The sequence below is a fragment of the Paroedura picta genome, chromosome 3, assembly GCF_049243985.1.
Source record: "Paroedura picta isolate Pp20150507F chromosome 3, Ppicta_v3.0, whole genome shotgun sequence".
Lineage (NCBI taxonomy): Eukaryota > Metazoa > Chordata > Lepidosauria > Squamata > Gekkonidae > Paroedura > Paroedura picta.
Window position 1 is genome coordinate 116,488,131 of NC_135371.1, and position 24,337 is coordinate 116,512,467.

Below are 24,337 nucleotides of genomic sequence, written 5' to 3' on the forward strand. Positions count from 1 at the left end.
GAAGCGTGACGTCCATTCCGAGCGACACTTCCTTTTGACGTCCGTGGCCGCCTAGCTACCCGGGCTTCTCGGTATCCCGCCGTGCCTTGCGGCGGAGACCGGCGTTGACGTTCTCCCCCATCGTGCTCTGCGGCGCGTAGCCTCAAGTAGGGAGGACGGGGGAAGATGGCGGCGCAAGGCGGAGGACCGGGCTCCGGGGCAGCTGCACCGGGCGGCGTGAACGTCTTCGCCAACGACGGTTCCTTTCTCGAGCTCTTCAAGCGGCGCATGGAAGAGGCCGCTGCAGCTGGCGGGAAGAGCAGTGCGGGAACAACGGGGGCTGGGACCGAGAAACAAAAAGAGACCGAGCCACGGACGGAGCCACCCGGAGAGCAGGAGCCTCTGGGCAAGAAGCGGAGCGGGAGCGCCCTTAGCTTCGTAAGGGACCCGGGCACTGACCTTCTTTTTCCTTGTAACCCTTCGCGCATATCCTCTCTAGTTACTTTATTTGGGGAGCCGCCACTTTCTAATAAATGACCCAGCACCGGTAGCTTTTCTCAGTTTTCTTTCTCTTTAAAGGCAGTCCGGTTGTCCCCTGAAGTTTCCTGTGTCTGTAACTGTAGGTAGAATAATAACAGGTAAAATGCAACAGATGTAATTACTTCAATCACTCCCCCCTTCAGTTGGGCCCTGCCCTTAAGCACGTGCACTCTTCTACTTTTTTCATCTATTACCCTCTTCTGTTAAGGAGTTCTCTTTTTTGAAGGGCACTATTGTTTGTAGCAGAATTCCAGTTGATGGGAGAGGGTATTTAGTACCTGTCCTCTGGTTTTCTTTAAAGCATAAATGTTTTGACTTTTAAAAAATGTTGATAATGCTGCATTCAGTATGAGAAACTGCTGTGGGTTTCTTACTATTGGCTTTGAAGTGCGTATAAGTCTGGGAATCAGTAACACTGGTTTGCTGCTGTTAGTGCTGTTAAGGTATATAGAAGTTACTGTGTATCAGTAGAAAACATAATGTGCTCTAATGTTGCATTTGTTTAATTAGGTCTACAATCAAAGAAGCCTAAACATGTAATTCATTTATAGGTTGTAACCATATTTAGACAAGTGCCTAGTTATTACAGTGTTATTTGTTTGTAAACTGATTGTAAATTTAGTTAGTTTTCTCTGGCTCCTATTAATTCTGCCCCACAGCCTTTGACACTGATTATGCACAGTGGGAAAAGGCTGGGCCGGCACTTGCACGGCAGTGGGGCTGATCTCTGCTTTACATGTGATGTTGCTGCCAGTCCTGGCCCACGTTAGGGCCTCCAATGCCCTGCAGCAAGGGAATGCTGATTTTTTTCCGCTTCCCATTCCCTCTTAGGGTGCCATCAGTGCCTGTGTTAGGCCAGTCCCATACACTGGGAAGAGCCAGGCCTTCCAGACCTAACTGCTCCTTTACCTACAATGTCCCGGCAGGGACAAAAAATACCCCAGTAGACTCCACAGTGCTTTGCGGTGCCGAATGGGGCATTTTTTTCTTGGCAGGAACATGGCACACAATCACATCTTTCTGTGAAGAACTTCCCCCTCATGGAGTGGAACCTTTCTACCCCAGCTGTGTCCATGGGGCAGTAATACATGGCGGACAAGAAACTAGTGGCGGCCCAGCACAGCCGCCATTGTGCATAATCGGTCTAATTGAGGCAGAATGTTGCAGTATCCAAAACTATGACTTAATATAATTCCTACTTTCATTCTCCTATATCCTGTGACTTAACCTTAGATTAGTGGTTATGACAACTTAAAGCTTCCAGTTTTAAAAAAGCAAAGGCCAGACTACAAAACAAACTGTTATCAAATGTATTTCTTGCTTCTGTGGAGTAAAAATGGTCAGTTATGACATGCCTAGAAGATTGTTTTAAAGTAAAGCAATAGATGTGCAAGAACTCTTTACTGTTTACATGCAGGTGTCACAGCATAATGCCTTGTCTTACCTGATGGTTGGAGAAAATATCTGTTGGACTGATACAGGCTTTTAAAAGCTGCTAGAATAAAATAATAACTTGCTTGTATTCATGGTAAAGCAGACATATTTTTCCTTTCTCATCTCAGCTGTTGCTGGATAATATAAGGAAACACTTTTATGCCTATGTCAGGAAGAAGAGCTGTTGTTAAAAGTTTTATTCCAGTATAGTTCCTGGAATGGAAATGAACTTTTTTCATTGTACTAATTGGAGTCCTGTTTCTAGATTCTGCTGGTAAGCTGCCAGTCTTCATGCTGGCCAGCGCCAATGAGATTATACAGTCTTTGATCAGGTTTTAATAACTTGGGGAGGCATCGTGTTCTAATGGAATAAACAGAAAATAAGCAAACTTTCCTGATATGACTTGATTCCACTCTAACAGGAGTGTGTGTTATTTGTTTGTGATATGGAAGTGAAAACATATTTGAAATAATATTAGCAGGGAACAGATAGGCAGGATATATATGTTACATAAAACACTTCATGGGTGTATGAGACAAGCAGGATGCTGTGGCACCTTTTGGTGATTACCGAATCCTACCCTCATTTCTTCTTTTATATTTCTTATTTTGGAGCAGCTTGTGTATTTTTCCCCCTATGGAGTAGAAATAAGCTTTTTAAAATGAAATTTTAAACTTTGACTCTTAAGTCTTCAGGTGCTATTAGGAATCCAGGTTGGTTGATGCATGGGGATCATATAAGGTGACAATAGCATGCACAGCACTAGGGATGTAATTAAACAGCGCATTAGCTGTTTTTGGATAGTTGGAATTTGATTAGTCTGTGGCACAGTTCTGCTGACTACATTTTTAGATAGTCAAGCCATTTTGTATGTGTGCTGTAGTATGACGGCATTGTTGAAAAGGAGTCAGTGAAAGTTCAGTGATATTATTTCATAAGTAGAACCATGCATGGAAACAGTTCAGATGCTTCCCTTTTCTTGCTATTTGTCATGTGTTTTTATGTTTGGGCTTAACTGTACAGATGTATTGCTGAACACTGCTAAGGTGCCATTTTACCCTCCTAGCGCAACGGTGTAAATAACGCTCGGCAGCTCTGTACAGACTGACAGGTGTGATGGCGAGTTAAGATGATCTAATTGAAGGACTCCCTATACCGTTATATAGTGGGCAACATTCCCCTTGCAGCTCCCAGGGCTCCTATAACGGTTGCAGTCTTCTATCCCTTCACCCAGGTGGGCAAGCGGAGAGGGGGCAGCAAGCTAGCCCTGAAGACAGGAGTGGTAGCCAAGAAACAAAAGACAGAGGATGAGGTAAGTTCCAAAGGTAACCAATTGACAGGCCATAGCAGAACCTCAGCCTTGTAAAAAGCTTGAGTAAGAGCCCCCTGCTTCTTTTCAGCCGGCTTTAATGAGGGTGGAAAGTTAAGCTATGGCATTCCTGCCCTCATGTCTTCTAAGATTGGCAGTTGTATTGCACCAGGGATCTGCTTCTTCTTGAAGAGAGCAATCTTTTTGTATTTGAACAGCTGCATAGAATTTCGTGTGAAAGAGAGTAATTGAACAACCATGTTGCATGGAATACTGTTTTCTGGAAGTTAACAAATGACAAATGCTCTGGGTAAAAGCAGAACCTTTGTTACCAGAGGATTGCTAAATGCATCTTCAGGAGCACTTCCTTCCAGCTCCTTCAGGAGCACTTCCTTCAGTCTAGCCTAGGGGTAGCCAGAGTGGTTCTCCACATCTCCATGGACTGCAGTGATGCTACACTTTTGGCCACCCTTGGGCTAGTCAGTTGCTGAACGAGATGCCTCTCCAGTTAGTCCCAACTGCAACTTGCTCTCCCAGACAGATGCCCAAGGCCAGCCTTTCTCAGCCCTTTAACCATTGAGAACTCCCTGAAACATTCTTCAGACTTCAAGAAACCCCTGAAGTGGCATGATTGTGCAGAATATGGTTGGAAAGCATAGCTATGTACACTCCCACTCAGGGCTCCAACCCTTCCCACCGCCTTGAGACCCATCATTGGCCATATTGGGGGGGGGGGGGCAGGTTGACATGATCATATATGGTCATATCAGCCAATAAATATTTAACAAATCACAAAACCACTGTTGAGAAAGCCTGCCCTAGGCTATTTATGAGCCAGTGGTTATAGTTAAGAAATGCAAGGATTCTGTGTAATTTCTGCTTTTTCCTTCCCATTTTATCTTGTAGGTTTTGACAAGTAAAGGAGATGCATGGGCCAAATATATGGCTGAAGTGAAAAAGTACAAAGCGCACCAGTGCAGTGATGATGATAAAACCCGCCCTTTGGTGAAATAACTTTCAGCTCCAGCCTGGACTGTCTCTGTACATAATTATTTAAAACAGCGAAGGAAACTAGCTCTGCCCTACAGACTGAGTGCTGCCATGGCAGCAGGTGACTTGCCATACTTTTATACCTGGGAACTTAGAGCTTCCTTCATTGGTTCATTTATTGTTTTCTTTTTCCCCCTGAGAACTAAGAACTTTGACTTAGTTGCAGATTTTTTTTTTACTTGTAATCCCCCAATAGTGGAATTGGTCTGTCATGTTTTTCCTTGGATCATCAGGCAAGATACCTCTCCCATTACACCCAAGGCACACAGCCTTTGCTTAACATTACTCCTGAAGTCTCCACCATGGGGTCAGCCAACTGACTCCATCTCTGCCAAATGTTATCTTCCTATTAAAGGTGAATTTAAATGCAGTCACAGCTAGCTGATTTGTGCTGCTGGCTGTGGTAACCCCAGAGCACTTTCAGTTTTCCTTATCTGTAGCTGATGAAAAATGACTGCTGTGGGGTTTCTTGATACGCAGCAAGTTTGTGACTGCATTTTTGCCTTTCTTTAACCCGTTTCACTGTAGTGTTGCAGTGGGTTGCGTGGTTTCATTTTGAATTCCAGTTGCTGCTGCTAAAGCCTGTTCCAATCTGCTATGCATGCTCCAATCCAGCACCAGGGATTATTCTGTGCCTCTTTCCTAGCTGAGAAGGTAGAAATGTGTACTGCACTTAACACTCTACTACTAACATATTGGGGGGAAACTGGTTAAAATTACACAAGGCTTGCCTAGGGCAAATGGAACTCCAAATGATTTTAGCCTTTAACCAGACCTTATGTCCTTGCCTTGAGCTGCATGCCTAGAGTTCTTAGACTGTGACCACAGGCCTAGAACTATGGGTCTGTGGCTGTTGGTTTGGTAAAAGCCTGCTCTGGACATGGCCTGTTCTTTTATCTGTCCTTAGTGCTCCCAGTTGAATTCTGTATGCTATATTCTTGTTAGTGTTCAGAGTGCTGAGATGTAATCCCTGGCACAGACAACCATGAGTTCTGTTGTTGCTGTGAGTGGCTGGACATGACAACTGTTTATAAAGACTTCTGGTATATTCTAGCAATTGTATTGAAACTGAGAAATGAGAATATCAGTTAGATCTATCAGAGATCTAATTACATCACTTCCGACTTTCTCCTAAGGTGCAGTTGGAATAACTTCTGAATTGCATCTTTGTGCTAGGGCCTTTTAATGGAACAACCACCTTTGTTGGGAAGGACTTAGAAAAATACCTAACCTGTAAGTGTTAAATGCATAATTCATATTCTGAAGGAATATGGAAGCCCCAAATTGAGCTAATCTACTGTCATCTGTGATAAGGCTATTTAGATGGTTAATAAATCAAAGTGTTTATGAAAGATCATACACACCAGATGTTCTATATGTACTCTTTTACAAATTCAAGTGGAAATGTCACTGCTTTCTATCTCAGAACAACTTTGGAACATGTAGGAAATGTTAAGACCCTTTAACTTTAAGAACACTCAGTGAAGTTTCAACCAACTGGCAGCACTGTCTGGTGCTTAAAGTCTGAAGCAGCTGCAGAGGCTTGAATATTTCAGTAGTATTAGTCACTCAACATTCTAACATTTAAAAACAAAAACTTACTGTGGATACTCATCAGTTTTTTTACCCCATGGTTGGGAGCACAGCATGGGGTATCTCCAATTAGGGGATCAGCTATCTGCCTTAGAAGAATTGGTAGTAGTTGCTTCTCAGCTGGGTAAGCCTTAATATTTTTAGATGGAAACAGCCAGGCCAAGGCAACTGCTGAGCAGGATCATTGCTGAATAACAAACATCCACTGTAAGGGTAGGGAAAGGAGACCCGTCTAATTGTCCTGCTTGTGTAGTTGATCTCAAATTATGCAGGTTGAACTCTCATGTCTTATGCTTCAAGCAAAAAGGCACAGCTGTTAATTTCTATCTGTAACTCACTGAGATCATCCCAGAACAACTGTCTTGAAAAGATCTATTTTTGACAATCACCAGCTAGCATCAGTTGCCTACAGTGTAGGGACATTTTAACTCATTGATGAAAGAATGGCTGTCAGCCATGCAAGTATTCATTACAATTCTGTCTCACACAAGCAGCTAGCGCTTATTTTCTCTGTTCTGGTACATGACCATATGGAGAAGCTATTAGGTAAACTTACTGTTTATAGGGATGCAATTTGTAGGCTAGGTAACTAGATAAAACAACTGTCATCTAAGTAGATATGGTTAGTCCACTGTAAGGAACCTGTTAATGTTAAAACATGCAGTAGAATGGGAAAAGTAAATGCGGCTTGTGTGAACAAACAAGATTTCTTTATCTTTAATTATTGATAGAAATGTTTAAAGAAATTGTATTTTTAATTGTAACTTCGGCTGAATATTCTAGAAAACTGGTGTGAAGGTCAGTACTATATGTGCTTCAGTTGGCAGTGGGTCTTCGGAATCTCAGGCAAAGGTCTTTCACATTGCCCACTACCTGATCTGTATACCCGGAGATGCTGGGGACTGGAACTTCTACAGGCCGAGCAGATGCACTACCACTGAGCTGTTGTCCTTCCCTTGAATTAATTTCCTTCCAAGTTTATCTTCTTGTGAACTTTTAACATTTGATAATTTGCTCTCTACTTTAATTCTGCTAATCTGTATTAGGGCTGTTTCCTCTTAAATGGACAGTCCATGGAGACTCAGAAATTCTGGAGTCTACAAAAGTAAATGCAAATCTTGGAAATAGCTTTTTATCCCAAGTATAGTCTATTTTATTTACTCTTTTACTGTGTTCAGCTTCTCATGTATTTCTTCCCCTACTTCATTCCTTCCTTTACCCTGTTTGAGGCCTTTTATTGTCTAGCATCTCTTCCCCCATCATAGTAAAGCAAAATGGCTAGAAGTGCTCTGGTATTTTTGGTTCCACTGCATGCAGACACAGCCTCTCCTGAATGGTAATTATCACTTACAATTTGGATGTCTGAATTTCCTGGGAAGTGAATCATGTTAGGTGTGGGGGAGGGAGGGGCTTCAGGAAGAGTTCAGGGTCTGATCAGACTTTGTCCTCTTATTACCCCTGAAGGCAGCAAACTATATTCAGGACTGCAGCTGATACTTATTGTGCCACTTGCAGGGAAAGAGAAGATTCCGTAAGGCCTCACCACATGTCACTGCAGTTGAAAAAATGATGGAAGGGATGGGAGTATGCATTTTAATTTATAAAAAAATCCAAGCTATTATAGGCAATCTGTTTTATTTAATTTGAATGCAATGTACATTGTTTTTACTTTCAAGTGCTAAATCCTTGTTAAGGATAATACATAATCAGAAAAGCACTTTCACGCCTCTCCACTTGCAAGGCAATAAACAACAGAGCATACCAAAGGGCAGCCTTTTCAAATGGCGGGGCTTGCTGCTTGGCACTAACCAATTGGCTGTGCTGGCAGTTTCCTATGAAAGGAGTTTGTACTTGAACTTGTGTAAGGCAAACAGCAAACATTGGGCAAACAGCCAAGCAAAAATGTCTTCACTTTTTAGAGTAGTGCATTTAAATGCCTTAGCCCATAGTCAAGTCTCTCAAAAGGATTTTACTATACTTAAGCACCAACCTTCCTTAAAAATTCTTATTTACAGATAACTTTGCCAACTTGCACTGTACAAGCTTGCCATCACATTGTCAAAAAGGTGTCAATACTGCTTTTGTTTCATGGCAAAATTCTGAACCGTGGACTGTCTTCACTTATCAAACAGAAATCCAGTTAAAGTACACCTGAATAAGTATTTGAGTGTATGAGAGAAAATACTCTAAATCTGTGCTAGTCATGTCACAAGATAAAACCATTCCCTACTGGGCCTGTGTATTTCTTTTCCTATGAACTTGAGAATATTAGCACAGGAATTTAACCTGCAAATGCTTCAGAAAGGATTTTTAAAAATCCCATCTTGATTGAGAAAAACACTTTATAAAAACAAAAGAGCACAAAGCAGGAGGCATTTGTCTGGGCAGCCTCCTTAGCTGAAACATCAGCTTTGAAAGAGAAGCACCCTTCCTCCAGCTAACCCATGAAACAAGCCACAGCCACACCCATGATGTTTCTGCTCCACAAAGTGTCTCACACACAACTGTTCTGTAGCTTTATTTTCGGCAGTGCAGCATGTATATTTCAGTGGTGGTCAACATAAAACACCGCTGCTGTTGCCACCCAGTTACGCTAAGCACCATTCCTTTCACACAATGAAAGAGTGCTTAAGGCGCTTTGAGAGAGCCCCAGATTCCACCACAAATCAACTCAGAACCCTAGAATTCCTCTAACTAATTTGCCTCTCAGATCAGTGAACAAAACCCTACCTGCAAACTCAATGAAAAATTAGGACATGAGAGCAAATAATTATTTTTAAACTACCTTGACCTTCTAAATTATTTGTGGGAAGAATGAAAGGACCATTCCAGCATTGCCATTTTACCTTAATTGTCATCAAGTTTGGGTACAAATGCTCAGTTATGGCACAAGTCAACTTTAGTACAGCCAGCCAAGTCAAAATGGCTGTGTTGTCTTTGAGGTCTGGGACCAGGGTTCATCACCACAGAATTCTTTGGTGTATCCCAGAAATGTGCAAATAAAAGTGTGTGCCAGCTCTTAGCCTCCCACATAGCCCCAGCCTGGAAGCATTAACAAGAGTAGGGCACGGAGCCGCCTCAGTTAGTCTCATAGGAGGACAGCAGAGCAGCATCAACTGGCTCCATGCATGAAGGACATGTGAATGATCGCATCAGCCAGTCATCAATGCAGTGTACGTGGTAGATGTGCAAGCATGGCAGGAACCGGATGGGATCTCCATATACAAAATCCAGCATGCAGATCACGCACCTGGAACCAGACAGAAAATGGGGAAAAGATGGCATTAGCAGAAGGAAGATACAAGTAGGTTTCAAGTCTTTTACATCCCCTGCCCAAATTGTATCATAACAATTCAGATACGCTAAAAAAGAAGCACCAGTTACTTGCTATAAGATAATTATTTTTATAACCTGCCCTTCCCTAGACTTCTCGGAGCAGATAACAGGATTTTAAAACAGTGCAGATTTATATGGAAACAATCACAGTAAAATTTGGGTTTTAAAATCTTTAAAAAGCTGCTTCCCCTTCAGTTTCTTGCCCCATGTTTAGTGCTGATAAACTTTACAAAACTAGTTCCCAAAGCCATTAACAGTGAACTCCGTTTGTAACATAAGTACTCTTGTATTATTTTCTAGGGAAGTGAGCTGAAGGTATAGCACTATTTCTTTCCTGGCAACACTGAGCATGTAGTATTCCCCAATGTACTGCTTGCTGATGTGTTCTCCAGCACCTGCTTGATGCTTACCTAAAGCAAAAAATGAATCCTGCCTTTCTCCACTTCCCTAGAGCAGAAGGCATTTTAGAAGAGCCCAAGAGGCATCACCTTGGTGACAAGCCAGCACTCATTTGGGTACAGCTGTCTCCATCATAGCTGCATGCTTGCTTTGGCACGGCTAACGTTTCTTAGAACCTGCCAACATTGTAGTGAAGTCCAGCCCTCATTGCATCTATTTTGTGATCAGTCCTAATCCCCATACCAGCCATGTAGTGTCTATCACCTGTAACCAAAACTGCCCGCAGATCAAATAAGACTAGGATCTGTGATCTAGCACATTCAGCATTCTCCATACAAATAATTCCCAGAAACTAAGAAGATTTTTCTGTACTCTGCACCTTTAACATCAGAATTCCTTTGTTATTTATAAACTGAGATAATGCAACACACTGTCAGCTTGGAGGTGACAGAATTATGTCCTAGCTGTTCTCCCCATCTTCCCAGATATTTCCATGGCCTAATAGCTGAAAGCACTTGCTATACAGAAAACGAATCACTGCTAGCCAAAATTCGTTTTGTCCAAAATCCCATTTCTTACAGGGGCCAGCAGTTGTTGCTCTACTGTAAATTAGAAAATCTCTTTATCACAAGTTGTTTCCTCCTGTCTTTCAAAGTAGAAATATAAGAACCTTCACCTTCTCTATCCCACCTAAGTGCAGCTGATATACAAAAACTGTTAATGTGTCTTTGGTGCATCAGTACTAATCTGTCTAGATAGCAAGCTCTTCCGGAGGTTAAATATATGTAAATGGAGAAGAAAGTAAAATAATTTTGCAATTCATATTAAGTATGATGACTTTTGCAGGGGAAATATGTCCCCTAGCCAGGAGAGCAGAGATACACAGGTAGGGAGTGGTAGTTTAGACACATCCAAACACTCTATCCAGAAAAACCGCCATTTCAAAAAGCAAAAGAGTAAATGTTTATAAATATAATTTTATTTATTTATTCCTTAGATTTTTATACTGCCCATCTATATGGCTTAGGGTGGTTTACATGAAACGTTGTTGGGTATTACATAAAATGCCGTAGACATATGTAATCGTACAAAGAGCAGTCTACCTTGGGGGGAGGGGGTACCCAACAGTATAATCTCATCTACGTAATGACAAAAAGATCAAAATGACAATGCTTAGTCCCCTATGTGAATTTGCAGATCATCTGCAGTAACTCCCGGGCAATGGTTGGAAGATGGCAATGGCAAGGGAGAAACTGCTTTTCTGCTTCTTGAGTAGGTAGAGAAGGAGAGCAAGAAGGCATGTTTGCCCCATTCTTCTCCATGACGGCCTCCTGCCCCTTGGTGTCTATTAGTTCTTTTGGGCCCAATAATTCCAGGAATAAACTGTCCTCGTGTTGGAAAGAGCTGCTGGTAAGAGGGGAATGCAGGAAAGATCTGCAATCATTGCACCTGCAGATTACAGGTTTTAAGCCATAGTTCCTGAAGTAAAGAAATATCAGGTCAAATGCGGAGGGCATCTATATCTATGCATGCACAGGTCTTTCTCTTAGTTGGAATGGCCTTCCACATTTTTTCCAACATGAGTATTTTGATAAACAGCAGCCACCCCCCCTATTTTGCATCCTGCTTTCTTCAAATTTCTTGTATAATTGGAATACCTTACTATCTTTCCAGTAAATTATTCTCAAGAAGGCACTTGCACCATGCAGGAAGTGAATGCAAAATAGCTTTAAGGTTTCTAAAAAAGTAGACCGAACCCATACAGGTATGCAGAACAATATGTTGCACACCAAGTCAATGAAGTATACAGCCCCTTTCAACATTCCCAAATAACTGCTATGAAGTTAGCAGGGTAAGCACAAGGTGTTGCACATGAAGGACATACTCTTTAATTTTCTTTTCCGATGGCTCTGAGCCCGGATCAAAGATTCCTTTGGGAAGGTGTTGGATTAGCCCAATCCTCTGAGCGATACGGATCTGCTCCTCTTCTGTCAGTTGCGTGGCGAGACGTGCCTGGCTAGGTGTTGGATGATACACTGGAATTGGTGCATGTTCCTAGAAAGCCAAAAGAGTAAGCAGCTCTTGTAACCAGCCAATAATCACATGCAGATGTACACAAACATATATATAGTGATCCTGTCAGCAACATCCCTTTTCTATGAACCACCCTGTCCTTCAAAAGATTTGCGATTTAGGTGATATTTTTACAAATGTGGAACTACAACTAATTACATAAATTTGCACTCATGTTGTACAACAACATTCTGGCATATGCAGGACTGAAAATGTCAGATAACAGCTGCTCTGTTGCCCACAGATAATGGTAAACTGGAGTAGTGCTACCTGTTTCAGACTGGTAGCTCAAGTTTTTCTAGAATGCTCAGGAAGAATATACATACCACTCAACAACTCTGTAATTTACAAGTGCAGAGGGTCTTAGAAGAAGATGACCCTGGATGAGTGCTGAAAAATGATTCATACTAATTTGAGAAATGATTCATACTAGAGCCAGTTTGGTGTAGTGGTTAGGAATGCGGACTTCTAATCTGGCATGCCGGGTTCGATTCTGCGCTCCCCCACATGCAGCCACCTGGGTGACATTGGGCTCGCCACGGCACTGATAAAACTGTTCTGACTGGGCAGTGATATCAGGGCTCTCTCAGCCTCACCCACCCCACAGGGTGTCTGTTGTGGGGAGAGGAATGGGAAGGCGACTGTAAGCCGCTTTGAGCCTCCTTCGGGTAGGGAAAAGCGGCATATAAGAACCAACTCTTCTTCTTCTTCTACTATTTTATTTAACTTGTTAATGACAGCTATTGGTTTAGGGGCAGTGCTCTGTATTGCCACATACCTCTATAGCAGCGGTCCCCAACCTTTTGAAGGTTGAGGACCGGCTCCGGGAGTGAGGAAGAGCTGGCGGCCCGTGGCTCCATGTATGCGTGTTAGCGTACCCTGGTGGTGAAAACGCGCTGCCGCGCATGCACTTTTTCACCACCAGGGGGGCTAACGCGCATGCGCGTTTGTGTCGGCCAGCGTGCTGGCGGCCGTGTCTGCCTCTTCTCTCCCCCCCCCCCCCTAGCAGCAAGAAGCTAGCCGGGCCACTTCTCTCACAGCCTGGTGAGCTTCTCGCTGTGGGGGGGGGGGGACAGGCAGGCATGGCTGTCGGCGGCCCGCTACCGAGGCCTTTGTGTCCTGGTACCGGGCTGCGGACTGGGGGTTGATGACCCCCCGCTCTATAGCATATATGTATCACAATGTGTATATGTTAAGTCCCACCAAGTCACTTCTGACTACCGACAGCCCTATTAATCAGTAACCTCCAAAATGTCCTATCATTAGCAACCTTGCTCAGGTCTTGCAGACTGTGAGGGTTGTTGCTTCCTTGACTGAGTCAATCCATGTCATGTTGGGTCTTCTTTTCCTGCTGCTTTCCAATTCTCCTAGCATTGTTGTCTTTTTCAGTGATTCTTATCTTCTCATAATGTGACCAAAGTGAAATAGACTCTTGTTATTTTAGTTTCTAGGGGGGAAGCTTGACTTGATCTAAAACCCACTTATTTGTCATCAAGGTATCCATAAAACCCTACTCCATCACCACAGAGTAAGGTTGGGACTGTTTCCACACGAGCAATAGTGTTCAAATTTGCATTTTTAAAGAGCTGGCTTTTCCGTCCATTTCCACATTAGAATTTGCCTGTCCAGGCGCAGTCCCGCATTGCTGTCTGACTTGCCATATGTTTTGTGAATTCCCAGTTGCAGCTATTTCATCAGTCAAGGCAGAGTCTGATTCAGGGCTGCCCAATGAGGAAATGCATGCATTTAGGCTTTTCCTTGGACCCGCCATTTTGAGTACTTTGGGCAGGCCTCTTTCCTCATCGCTGTTCTTCTCCTTCCCTATCTCCATTCTTACACTTACAACATCCTTACCCAGTTTTGTAAAAATTATGTACATTTAGGAGACTTTGGGGGAAGGGGAGAGGCGATCAAAGGCCCAGAATGGTGGCATTAAGGGACACAATGAAAACAAAGGTGCAAGCAGGCACCATTTTGCAAAAAAAAAAAAAAACCCAAACATTTTTTTAAAGGGGGAGCAAAGTATGATGGGAGGCTGCCTCCATAGGACTCAGTGCGGAAAGCATATTGTGGTTTTAGCCTGGGAAATGAAAGCTCAAATGCAGAAAGTCTAGAGTTGACTCGCAGCATCCAAGAGCAATCCAAAGCAAGGCTAAAATAAGGTATGTCTCCTAAAGCAGAAATGGCACCTTCATTGGTTATCATTCTGTGTAATGTCATACTTGAGCGTGTAGAATAGAAATATTTATTATTTTATTTATATCCTGCCTTTCTCCGCAATGGGAACTTGAAGGGGCTTAAATAATTCTCCTATCTGATCTTCTATCTCATCTTCACAATCTTGTGAGGCAGATAGTCTGGTTCAAGGTTACTCCTCAATGCTCCATGACAAAGTAGGGATTTGGCCCTAGGTCAACGAAAGCCTAATCTGACCTTCTATCCAATATAGCGATAAAATCTTTGAAGGACCAATGAATTCTTCCTACCCAGGGATGCATCTAGACAAACCTTTTTTCAGGGGCAGTGGTCAAAAGTAGTATACTGTTAGAATGCAACAATCTCATCCCAGATTCTTTCATACACCACTGGTGTGCCTCACCACAGCACTGCTAAGTGTAAATTACTCAGTGGCGATGCAAAACATGCATACTTTATGGCATGTGGCAGTGTAGAGCATTGCCTCCAATCATGAACTGTGAGGGTTCAGTAACCTCCAAAATGTCCTATCATTAGCAACAAGTTTTTTATTAGTTTGTATACTGGTTTTTGTCTCTTTCTCTCCACACACCAAAGTAGGCTGCCCGTCTTTGTCCCTTCTAAGACCTCTACAGTATTTTCTGGGCATGGAAGCCTATTTTATTCCATTCCCCTGCTTTACATAGAACTCAAAAACACTGTGCTGCCTATCTCATAGTTTGAAACAGGTCTGTGCAAGGACAAAACAATAAAAAAATCCTTCTTTCCTCATAGAAGAGCAGCCAGCCCACTTTGAACCATGCTGTCCTACGGAGATTGATAAGGAATGGAAATGTGCAAAAATATGCCCAATACCAGAATCAAATGGTTCAAAATGAGTATCAGACATCAGAAAGGAAAGACCAAAGGCACTATTCCTAGGGTGGAACCATACTATTATGTTTACTAGTTAATTCATCTGGGGATGGGATGAGAGTATATGAGACTTCAGCTTCCCTCAATGCTACAGCAGTGTGGTTTTCAAACCTTTGGGAGTGGGTCCCACTTATAAACTTAGTATTCTTACTGTAGCTTTTAAAATCTACTTGCAAAGCAACTCCACACTGTTTATTATCACAAGCCAGTTTACACAATATGCATCTCTATTTTTTCATATTTAGTCATTCATAAATATATAGGTTTACTGAGCAACTAGTATCTCAAGGCCATTTTGCACATTATACAGAAGCAAACCCAAATTTGCTATCCATCCTCCTCTCCTAGCTCATCCAATTCCTCCTGGCCTCATAATCCATCTGTGAGAAAGTTTCAACCCAATTCTGGATCTCAACCTATGGTATAAGAACCACCACCATAGCTCAGTATTTTCCAGAGATTCATTAAGAAAGGCAAGATCACAACTAACACACAGCCTCGAATGTGAGCTTACGGTCAAAACCCTCCCAGGACAGTTCAGCCTCTCTGGCTGTCTCTTTACTCCTGTCACTTTCCATAAGGTGATATCCATTCTGTGAATTTCCTGCTGTCCAACTTCAAAAAGGTTTGCCAGCTTCTTTTTTTCTCTTGTAGCTCCCTATCATTTAAATGCCCTTTCATCTGACACTACGTCCTCAGTTTTTACCTACCTTGAACTTGGCAACCTTGTCCTGACCTGGATAGCCAAGGCTAGCCTCATCTTGTCCGATCTCAACAGCTAACAAAGTCAACCCAGGCTAGTATTTGGATGGGAGAAAAATCCTAGCAATTTAAAGTGCAAGTGACTTGGGAAGCTTGTCCCTCTACAAACAAATCAGATTCAATATTTTTCACACTGCACAGGGGGGGGAGAATAATGCATTTCTTTGTCCCAGTATGGTATGGCACTTTCTCACAAATACTTCTTTTATTATTTTTATTTCTTTCATTGGACTCTTGTCCTTCCTTACAGAAATCCAGATGGAGTTATCTATTTTATCTACACAACCAACCAATCTGTGATGGCTGACTAGTAAGGGCCCTTTCATACATTGACCCAGATATGCCCTCTAAATTTATTTTCAAAAGGGGGCTGCAGCGAAGCCTCCTTCCCTGAAAACAACAGTGAATGCATATGTTCGCCATATTCACAACTTGCGTTCTCAATGTGCATAAGCTTCTTGGGTGCACATTTTTTAAACAGGTGAGACAGCCCTTAGCATCTACATCAGAACCAGAATTTCAGTTTAGAGTTTTGCAATCCAAGTATACCATTGTCCTAACATAATTTAGTTTCCCAGCCCTTGGAATGAGGTGGCATCCTCCTTATGTCTTCTACTCCAAGGTCTCACCTCAGACCCTCAGTTCAGGTGCTTATATGGCCCTCCCTCTGCCAACAGAGTAGTTGGTGGGCAAGTGACCCGACCTCTCAGTCCCAGCAGCCCCAAATTCATGGAGCAGAGGCAGGAGAGTGGGGAATCCAATCCCCCCCCACGGCTTCCCCCAGTATCCGTTCACCTTCACCAGCCCACCCTTCAGTCCACTGGAGCAAATCCAACCCGAAGCCAGAGGGATCTCCCACCTTGAGCTCGAGTGTCCCGTTCGCAAAGCTTTCTGTGGCTCCATCCCTCGCCATTTGCCCCAGAGAGCCAAACCCGACCTACGCCCGACGGTGCTGCCGGCCGGGAAGCTTGAAGGACCCGCCATCCTCGTAAACACGGAGCCCCCCATGGGCTCCCTCCTAGGTCGACGGCTGCTGCCCACCGCAGACCCTCCGCCCCGAGCCCGTCGCTGGACCGCGTCTGCCCCGGTACCTGGTAGGGGGGAGGCGGAGCGGAGGGGGGCGGCGGGGGCTGATCCCCAGGCCCGAGGCTCGCTCCGTCACCCGTGGAGTCGTTGAGCAGCGACAGGTCATCGGCCGCCTGCGAGGAAAGGCAGCCCCCCATGGCCGCCCGCCCGCCGGGGCCGCTGCCGCCACCGCCGCCGCCGAGTCCGACCCGGGCTACCTCCTTCCCCAGCTCCGGAATGGGGGGTAATCGAAGTGCTCGCACAGCTTGTCGGGAATTGTAGTTCGGGTAACAGGCACTTCGCCGCACTTGCGCAGCGCCTAGTCCTTGACCGGCAGGCGTCAGGGCAGTGAGAGGGCGAGGAAGCATTCCTCTGCTCACTTTCCAATGTTTGTATGGGAAGCGACACGAGATAGACACAGTTTTAAAGGCAAATTATTTGCTTGTGTTTGGTAGTTTTAATTAAGTTATTAATATACCGTAGAGTTAAGGGTAGAAGAAGACGGTTTTTACACCCTGCTTTTCACTACCAGAAAGGATCTGAAAGCATCTTACAATCGCCTTTCCTTCCTCTCCCCACCTGAGGGGGGGATTGAAAGCTGGCTGCATGTAGAGAAACATGGAATCAAACGTGGTTCTCCAGATTAGATGCTGCCACTTTTAATCACTACAGCATACTGTTCTGTTACAGTAATCTAACTTCATGTTCCAGTGCAGTCTTCATCAATGTAAACAGCAAACAAAAAGTGATTCTGATGGTGAATATATTATGAGTATGATGACAAAACAGCATTGAAAAACAGTGTTTTCAGTGTTACAAAATTTAACTGCTAGTACTTTTGTGACTGAAGGTTTTTAAAGTGATTACCAGTGGGTTTGTGGACATACTGTCACTCCCACACTTCTGCTGAGTGGAAGTGACTTGAGGCTGAAAGTACAGAGGATAGACTTGCAGACTGAAACCACTGCTGGACAGCTGATTGAGGGGCTGCCCCAGAGCTGAAAGCAGCAGAAGGAGAGCTGGGTTTTATACTCTGCTTGTCTCTACCTTTTAAGGAGTCTCAAAGCAGTTTACAATCTCTTTCCCTTCCTCTCCCAGCAATAGTCACCTTGTGAGGTAGGTCAGGCTGAAAGAGTTCTGAGAGAACTGTGACTGGCCTAAGGTCACCCAACAGGTTTCATGCAGAGGAGGGGGTGAATCAAACTTGTTTTTCCAGATTAGATGCCACTACACTTAACCAGTGCACCGAGCTGGCACATGATGGCTGTTAGTCAACAAAGCTGTGTCTTCAGCAGATACCACAGTATCCTATTTGCATGTATTCAAGCAACAGTCGTTCATGTATTTGCATGTATGTAAGCAACATGCATTTCAACTGTTTTTCAACCCCATGCAGTGTCTTAAAGCAGGAGGAGGCAGGTTGAATACAGCAGTTTGAAGGCGTCGAAGCAGGTCTACTTAGGTCCGTTCGGTGGAGCTTACTCCTGGAAAAGCGTTCTTAGGATTGTACTGTCAGTGTCCTCCTCTCTATTCTGGAAGTAAACCAGGGTGTCATTTACTGAGGAGAAAGGAAAACACTCACACAAACAAAAAACATTAAAATGGTTATAGTAACAAACTCTTCCAATAAAAGACAGGAACTAGTGTATATTATGCTTGTGTTTTTAGCTTCCACATAGGCACCTGTCTCTTCCTTATGTTCAGTTAAAGGAAATGCAAGAACAAATCACTCAAATATTAGTTTACAAAAAGTATATCTCCCACCAATCAGACTAGCATCATTTACTGCATCTTTCTCCCATGCAAATGCAGGCCACCCCATGACCTAGGAAAGAAATTGTAGTATATCCAAACAAAACAGCACAACTCCAATAACTGTAAGGGCACTCTCATTACCGTCACAAGGTTCAGTTGCAGGGGCAAAATACTGTTTGACATGATCAACTTCTTTCTCCTGGAGATTGTTGGCTGTGTGACAGCTAGGGGGCCTTTGTCACCATGTCATACTAAATCAGCCTTTTCCACCTTTTTGACTCTGGAAGAACCCCTGAAGTATTTTTCAGGCTTCAAGGAACCCTGGAAGTGATGATATGCCCCTTTAGAGATGTGGGTGCAGAAGTAAGATGTGGGAGCTAGCCAATCGATCAATGGATCATTTACCGTTACCATTGTGGAAAAAGAGACTAGGCCTGTATAGCAACAGGGGAAGTTGGCTCCAGTAACATCTAGTGATGTCAGCAGTCCTCCAAACTTCTGGGAAAGGCTACATAACCCATGCAGAGCTCTTGTGTAACCCTGTACTAAATGCACTAGGTGTTCCTTCTGTAGATTTGCTTAAATGCCACCCCCAATATTTTATCCCTTTGGCAACAATTTTCTGCATACTTATTTGGGAGCAAGATCTACTTAAATCAGTGAGTGTTACTTCCAGGAAGACATGAAGTACTAATTAAGTCTGTTCCTCTTCCCTAATACCAGCATAAAAACTCAATGGAACATAATTTGTGCTTCTTTTCTCCAGACACATACACCTCTAGAACACTTTTGTAAAGCAGAAAGTACAATTCTGAAATGTTCTTTGACACACGGATAAGCACAGCACTCTGTTCTTCTTCCCATGCAATATATGTCAGCATCTCTATCCACCTATACTCCTCAAAGAACAACACACTCCATTCATTTCAACAGACTCCCTGGCCCCAGTTTGCCTGGCCTTGAGAACCAGGGCCTTTTGACCATGGCCACAGCCTGGTGGAATAAGTTTCCCAACAAAATCAAAACCCTAGCAGAACTTGAAGAGTTTCTTACAGCCTGCTAAACAGAGCTCTTCTGCCATGTTTTTGGTTGAGGACAGCCACAGGGGGATCTCTCAGCAACCAGGACCCATCCCTTCCAGGCAACTTTGATGTTTCACATGTCCCCAAGCTTATGATCCCTGCTGACTGATCATCCTCTCCTCTTTTAATTGCTACAGTTAATGTGCAATGCTCCTAAGTTACAATTGATGTTGACTGTTTATGACTGTTACAATTCTCATTGTTTAAAATGTTTTTCAATGTACTTTCATTTTTACTGTTTCTATATACACTGCCCCAAGATGTCAGTGAGGTGTGGCATATAAATTAAATGAATAAAGTGCCACCAAGTCATGCTAACTGAAAGGGTGATTGTAAGCTGCTTTGAGGCTCCTTTGGGTAGTAAAAAGCAGGGTACAAAAACATAGCTCTTCTTCTCTCACTGTGACCATGAGAATTTTCAAGGTAAGAAATGAACAGAGGTGGTTTGCCATTGCCTTCCTGTGAAGAGTCCCTGAACTTCCTGTGTGGCGGAGTTTCCTGCCCAAGAAGTAACTGGGTCTGACGCTGTTTAGCTTCCGAGGTCGGATGAAATTGGGCTCACCTATGCCAGGGGTGTCAATATTTAGCTAACAGTACAGGACTGCTGGGAATTTCACACCCTAACCTTATGCACATCTACTCAAAAATAAACCCTACTATGTTGAATGGAAGTCACTTCCAAGTAAGCGTGTATCTGCGCGGGCAGGAAAAGAAATTCGGCGGACGCCGCTCTGGGCTGAGCTGCATAAAAGCTCATGGGCCGACAGGCGGAGGGAGAATGATGCGCGGCTGCCGCTCTTTCCCAGGAGCACCACGTGACTCCCTGCCCTGCTCACCGCCCGGTCGCGCGCACGCTCTTTCTTGTCTCCCGGTCACGTGAGCCGCGGAAACGGCGGCCGGCGTAGTCCATCGTCCGCGTGTCGCGCTCGTCTCCTGCTGGCGCCCCCTTCCCTCCCTCCTTCCCTCCCTCGGAGCTGACGCCGCGGCCTGAGTGTGGGCACGCGGGAACCGGGCAGGTACCGCGCCGGGATTGGCTGCGTCCTCGGGAGGGGAGCGCGGCCTCGGTGGGGACGGGACGAAGGGGAGCCTGGAAGGAGCCCGGCCGGGGCTTGCCTGGCTGGCGGTGATCGGGCGGACAACAGAGAGGAGGCGGAGAAGGCCGGTAGCGCGGGGGAGGCGGAGGGGGGCGGAAAGTCCGGCCCGGCCGGGGGGAGAGAGAAGCAGGCCCGGTCTGGCCGGGAGGGGAGGGGAGGGGAGGGGAGGGGGGTACCCGGCGGCGGCCGAGCTCCTCGGCGGGCCTGGCGGTGCGTGGCTTGGGGGAGGGGCGCGAGCGCTTCCGCTCTGCTAAGCGGGGCCGCCCGGCAGCAGCAGCAGCAGCAGCAGCTGTCTCTTCCCTGCCCCTCTGTGTGGGAGGCGATGCTGCAGAAGTCGGGGGCAGGGGCGTGGAGCACAGCTGGCTGCGCGGCACATGTTTGGGAGGCTGAAGAGCCGCTCTGCTGGGCTATCTAGGCCGGCATCGTGCTTTCAGAAGGGAGTCGCCAGGTGCCCTTCGGGATGCTCGGAAGCCGGAAAGGCAAGACAGTGGCCCCTCCCCGGTTTTTGTGATCGCCATATTTGATATTTCCAGATACACTGCCTTGCGGTCTGGAGGTTCATGCATGGCTAGTAGCTCTAGGTGGACTTATAGGCTGTCAATCGGTGCAGTGTTTATGTTTCCTAAATAAATGGGATGATGATTAAATTTATAAACTGCTCCTCCCTAATAAGCTCGGGGCTGTGTACAACGTTTTAAAATTCTCCATATAACAATAAAAGCCATAAAACCCGAGTGCCCCATTATCTCATCTCTTAGGCCTTTTTCTTATTCCTATGTCCGTAGGCCATCTATGCTGATATACTCAGGAGAGGTGTATTCTGCAGTGGGGAGGCCTATGGTTTTATTTGATTGCCCTGGCCTCGACTATGTTTGCTGGAATAGCCCCATTTTACAGCCCCCCTAGAACTTTATTAGTTCCATCAGGGCCTGGGTATCTGCAGGAAACATATTCTACCAGGCCGGGGCCAAGACTGAAAAAGTCCTGGCTGAGGACAGACGCAACTCTTTGGGCCAGGGACCATCAGCATACTATCACTTGATGAACTTAGTGTTCTTCTGGAGGCATATTGGGATGATAGTGAGATGGTAAGACCTGCCCATTAGATGCCTCTCCACTTCCAGGAGTCTATTTTCTGGGGGGGGGGGGCGCAAATGACTAGGCAAGTAGTGTGCCTGCCTCCTACTGTGCCTTGATTCTTAAAAATTACCATTGTAAAGTAAAATTGCTAGGGTAAGTTCAGTGAATGTTACCCTTGGTGTTGGCTTCAGCGCAGTTCATGTACCCCCAAAAAACACTTGGTGTAGGAATGGGCTTTAGCATGGCCAAGGGAGCAATAACTGAATAAGAGCCAAAATATTTAAAAAATGAATGGTCAGACATTATTATGACTGACCATTCATTTTTTAAATATTTTAAAATGTTTTGGCACTTATTCACATACAATAATGTTAGTCACTTCCTAAACAGTAGATGCTTTTGCTTGGATAGTAAAGAAACTTTGAAAAAAGTTTTTTTTTAAATGGTACAGTCATGGTCTGAGTTGCTTTGAATAGTTTGTCAACATACAGTGCTAAATAGATTTCTGTAGTCACAAGGCAGTAGAGGAAAGAATATAAAGCACCTAGAATTGGAAAGATAGAGGACCAGACAACAAGCCTGTGATGGAAGGTATTTGAATTGCACTTTACTAACAAAGACCAGCTTAAGACATGGTGTTCATGATGCTTCTGAGAAGTCTTTTTAGTAGCTGGTTGCATTATCTGGAGCAACTAAATTTCAAGGCCACAAGTTGTAAGTGACTGAATTACATGAATGGAGAGACTAGCAAGGGGGCTGGGTGGGAAGCATATTCCAGAATCCTGGAAAAACCTTTTCCTCATGGTACAGTATTTACCTTTTTTTAGCCCTGTCAACTTGAAAGTTGTATCTTCTTTTCAATTGTCCAAAGTAAGTAAGCTGGTTAATGTTCTCGGTCTGCCAAATGAAATACCTCTTCATCCTCTTTTGCTATCTGAACAAACCATTTCTATCTATTTCAGACTAAACTCTCTACCCATATTGCATCTCGTTGTAGATAGGCAAATTCCCCCAATCACTGAATGTCTCTGTGATGAGTCATACATGTATCTTGACTGTGGTGCCACAAATGGTGGTTCTTACATTCTAGCTGTTTCTAAATGCCTTTTGATGAAGAAGCGTGCTTTTGCAAATGTAATCTGTTAAGTGAGACATTCTGCTAGACCAGCCTTTCTCAACCAGGGTTTCATGAAACCCTGGGGTTTCTGGCCATTGATTGGCCTGTAGTGGGTGGGAAGGGGAGGAGTTCCAGGTGGGCGCATACATGGCTCTGTTTCCCAACCATATTCTTCATGATCACGCCACTTCTGGGGTTTCTCAAAGCCTGAAGAATGTTTCTGGGGTTCCTCAGTGGTAAAAAGTTTGAGATAGGCTATGCTAGACCATATAGGTTTTAATTATATTACCTTAGCCGTTGTTCTTTATACTTAAAGGAATATATAGCAGCGTCTGCATGTGAAGCTTATGTTGAAGCTGCTACAAATGCAAAGTGTGTTTGGATGTTTTATTTGAGCATAGGAAATCCAATTTACTTGCCTTTGGGCAAGCTTCTTTCTCGGCCTAGCCTACCTAGCAGAATTGTGATGGTGAACTCCACTTATAGTTCCTTGCAGTAATCTAATATTTTTTGTGGTGTGAAATATTTTTCCATTTGCTTGAATTTAACCTAGCCAGGCCAGGATAAAGCTGTGTGCAGTCTGGATTACATTTATTTGTTTGCAAGAATAATGGTCAGGCATGTGCAAAAACGTACATAGCTCTGCTTGACTTTATCCTAAAGTGTCTTGAGTTGCAATCTAAGGCAGTGAGTTGGTTATTTTTGTCATGCAAGTAATTCTTAAAATTTATTCTACAGGTAGTCTGCTTCCCATCATGGACTGGCAGCCGGATGAACAAGGCCTCCAGCAAGTCCTTCAGTTACTCAAAGACTCTCAGTCTCCGAACACAGCAACCCAACGTATTGTACAAGATGTATCCTTGGAATAGTCAAGGTTACTACAGAAAGTGCTAGGAACAATATAGGGGAGAATCTCTGAAATTAAACTGTACTTCAGAGACCCATAAACAGAGTCCAAGATGTGTCATCTTCCATATGACACTGCAATCAAGGCTAAACTATCAATAAGATAAGTAACTACAGCAAAATGTTGCTAGCAAGCAATATTATAGTTCTGGAGTTATAATATGAAGTGCCTGGGCTTTGGATACTGTGATACTGTATTTAGTGACCCTTGTGTGTCTCTAATAATTGGTTATCAAAAGAGTAAAGCTCCACTATTTTTGGTGGAAGAAAATACCAATGAATCTAAGGATTGTTTACATACATGTTTGTCTACAAAGGATTTGGAACATCATGTTGATTAATAAGGTTACTCTGTGTAAAGCATTTTTTATATATGATGAATTACATGCAAATGTAGAGCTTTAGTATCCCTTTGTCTTTTGGTGGAATAGGATTTAAAGCAAGAGAGATTGCTTCTTGTTTGAATGTTACATGTAATCAAATTTAGACTTGTTCAGCTGTTATGTAACTATTTTCCAATTTTCCAGTGGGATGTTTCTTCAGATCACATTTTAATTTTCTAAAAATGTGAACAAAAGCTCTGGAAAGTAATTCAGTATGGTTACATATAGATATGGTTTTGGAAGCTTATGTTCACAGGATACTGTTAGA

At 44.0% G+C, this 24,337-nt stretch overlaps 3 protein-coding genes across 6 annotated transcripts in view; 2 read left to right on the forward strand and 1 right to left on the reverse strand.

Moving 5' to 3' along the window:
* The first annotated feature begins 21 nt into the window (after positions 1-21).
* On the forward strand, positions 22-7,190 carry TRIR (telomerase RNA component interacting RNase). The gene is made up of 3 exons (XM_077327253.1): positions 22-417; positions 3,189-3,266; positions 4,170-7,190. The coding sequence occupies exons 1-3, from the start codon at positions 166-168 to the stop codon at positions 4,275-4,277; spliced, it is 438 nt and encodes a 145-aa protein (XP_077183368.1). The 5' UTR covers positions 22-165; the 3' UTR covers positions 4,278-7,190.
* A 334-nt stretch (positions 7,191-7,524) lies between these two features.
* Positions 7,525-16,913, reverse strand: LOC143832607 (RING finger protein 11-like). The gene is made up of 3 exons (XM_077327252.1): positions 16,679-16,913; positions 11,527-11,696; positions 7,525-9,156 (listed from the first exon to the last, which is right to left on the reverse strand). Exons 1-3 carry the CDS (start codon positions 16,808-16,810, stop codon positions 8,985-8,987), a joined length of 474 nt encoding a protein of 157 aa, XP_077183367.1. The 5' UTR covers positions 16,811-16,913; the 3' UTR covers positions 7,525-8,984.
* Positions 16,914-20,342: 3,429 nt separating this feature from the next.
* TNPO2 (transportin 2) overlaps positions 20,343-24,337 on the forward strand; it is a 33,515-nt gene continuing 29,520 nt past the window's right edge. The window contains exons 1-2 of one of the 4 annotated variants that reach the window (XM_077327257.1): positions 20,343-20,505; positions 23,523-23,634. In XM_077327257.1, the coding sequence (XP_077183372.1) occupies positions 23,536-23,634 (99 nt within the window). In that variant the 5' untranslated portion in view covers positions 20,343-20,505; positions 23,523-23,535. Of the gene's footprint in view, positions 20,652-21,044; positions 21,063-23,518; positions 23,635-24,337 lie in introns of those variants that run through there. The other 3 variants (XM_077327255.1, XM_077327258.1, XM_077327254.1) reach the window with 3 other exon arrangements.

Excerpts from the sequence above, each read along its gene's own strand:
- TRIR (XM_077327253.1), top strand. The coding sequence starts at position 166 with ATGGCGGCGCAAGGCGGAGGACCGGGCTCCGGGGCAGCTGCACCGGGC. Across the intron at positions 418-3,188 it reads GCGGGAGCGCCCTTAGCTTC|GTGGGCAAGCGGAGAGGGGG; the intron begins GTAAGGGACCCG and ends CCCTTCACCCAG. Across the intron at positions 3,267-4,169 it reads AACAAAAGACAGAGGATGAG|GTTTTGACAAGTAAAGGAGA; the intron begins GTAAGTTCCAAA and ends TTTATCTTGTAG.
- LOC143832607 (XM_077327252.1), bottom strand. The coding sequence starts at position 16,810 with ATGGGGGGCTGCCTTTCCTCGCAGGCGGCCGATGACCTGTCGCTGCTC. Across the intron at positions 11,697-16,678 it reads CTCCGCCTCCCCCCTACCAG|GAACATGCACCAATTCCAGT; the intron begins GTACCGGGGCAG and ends TTGGCTTTCTAG. Across the intron at positions 9,157-11,526 it reads TCGGAAAAGAAAATTAAAGA|GTGCGTGATCTGCATGCTGG; the intron begins GTATGTCCTTCA and ends GTCTGGTTCCAG.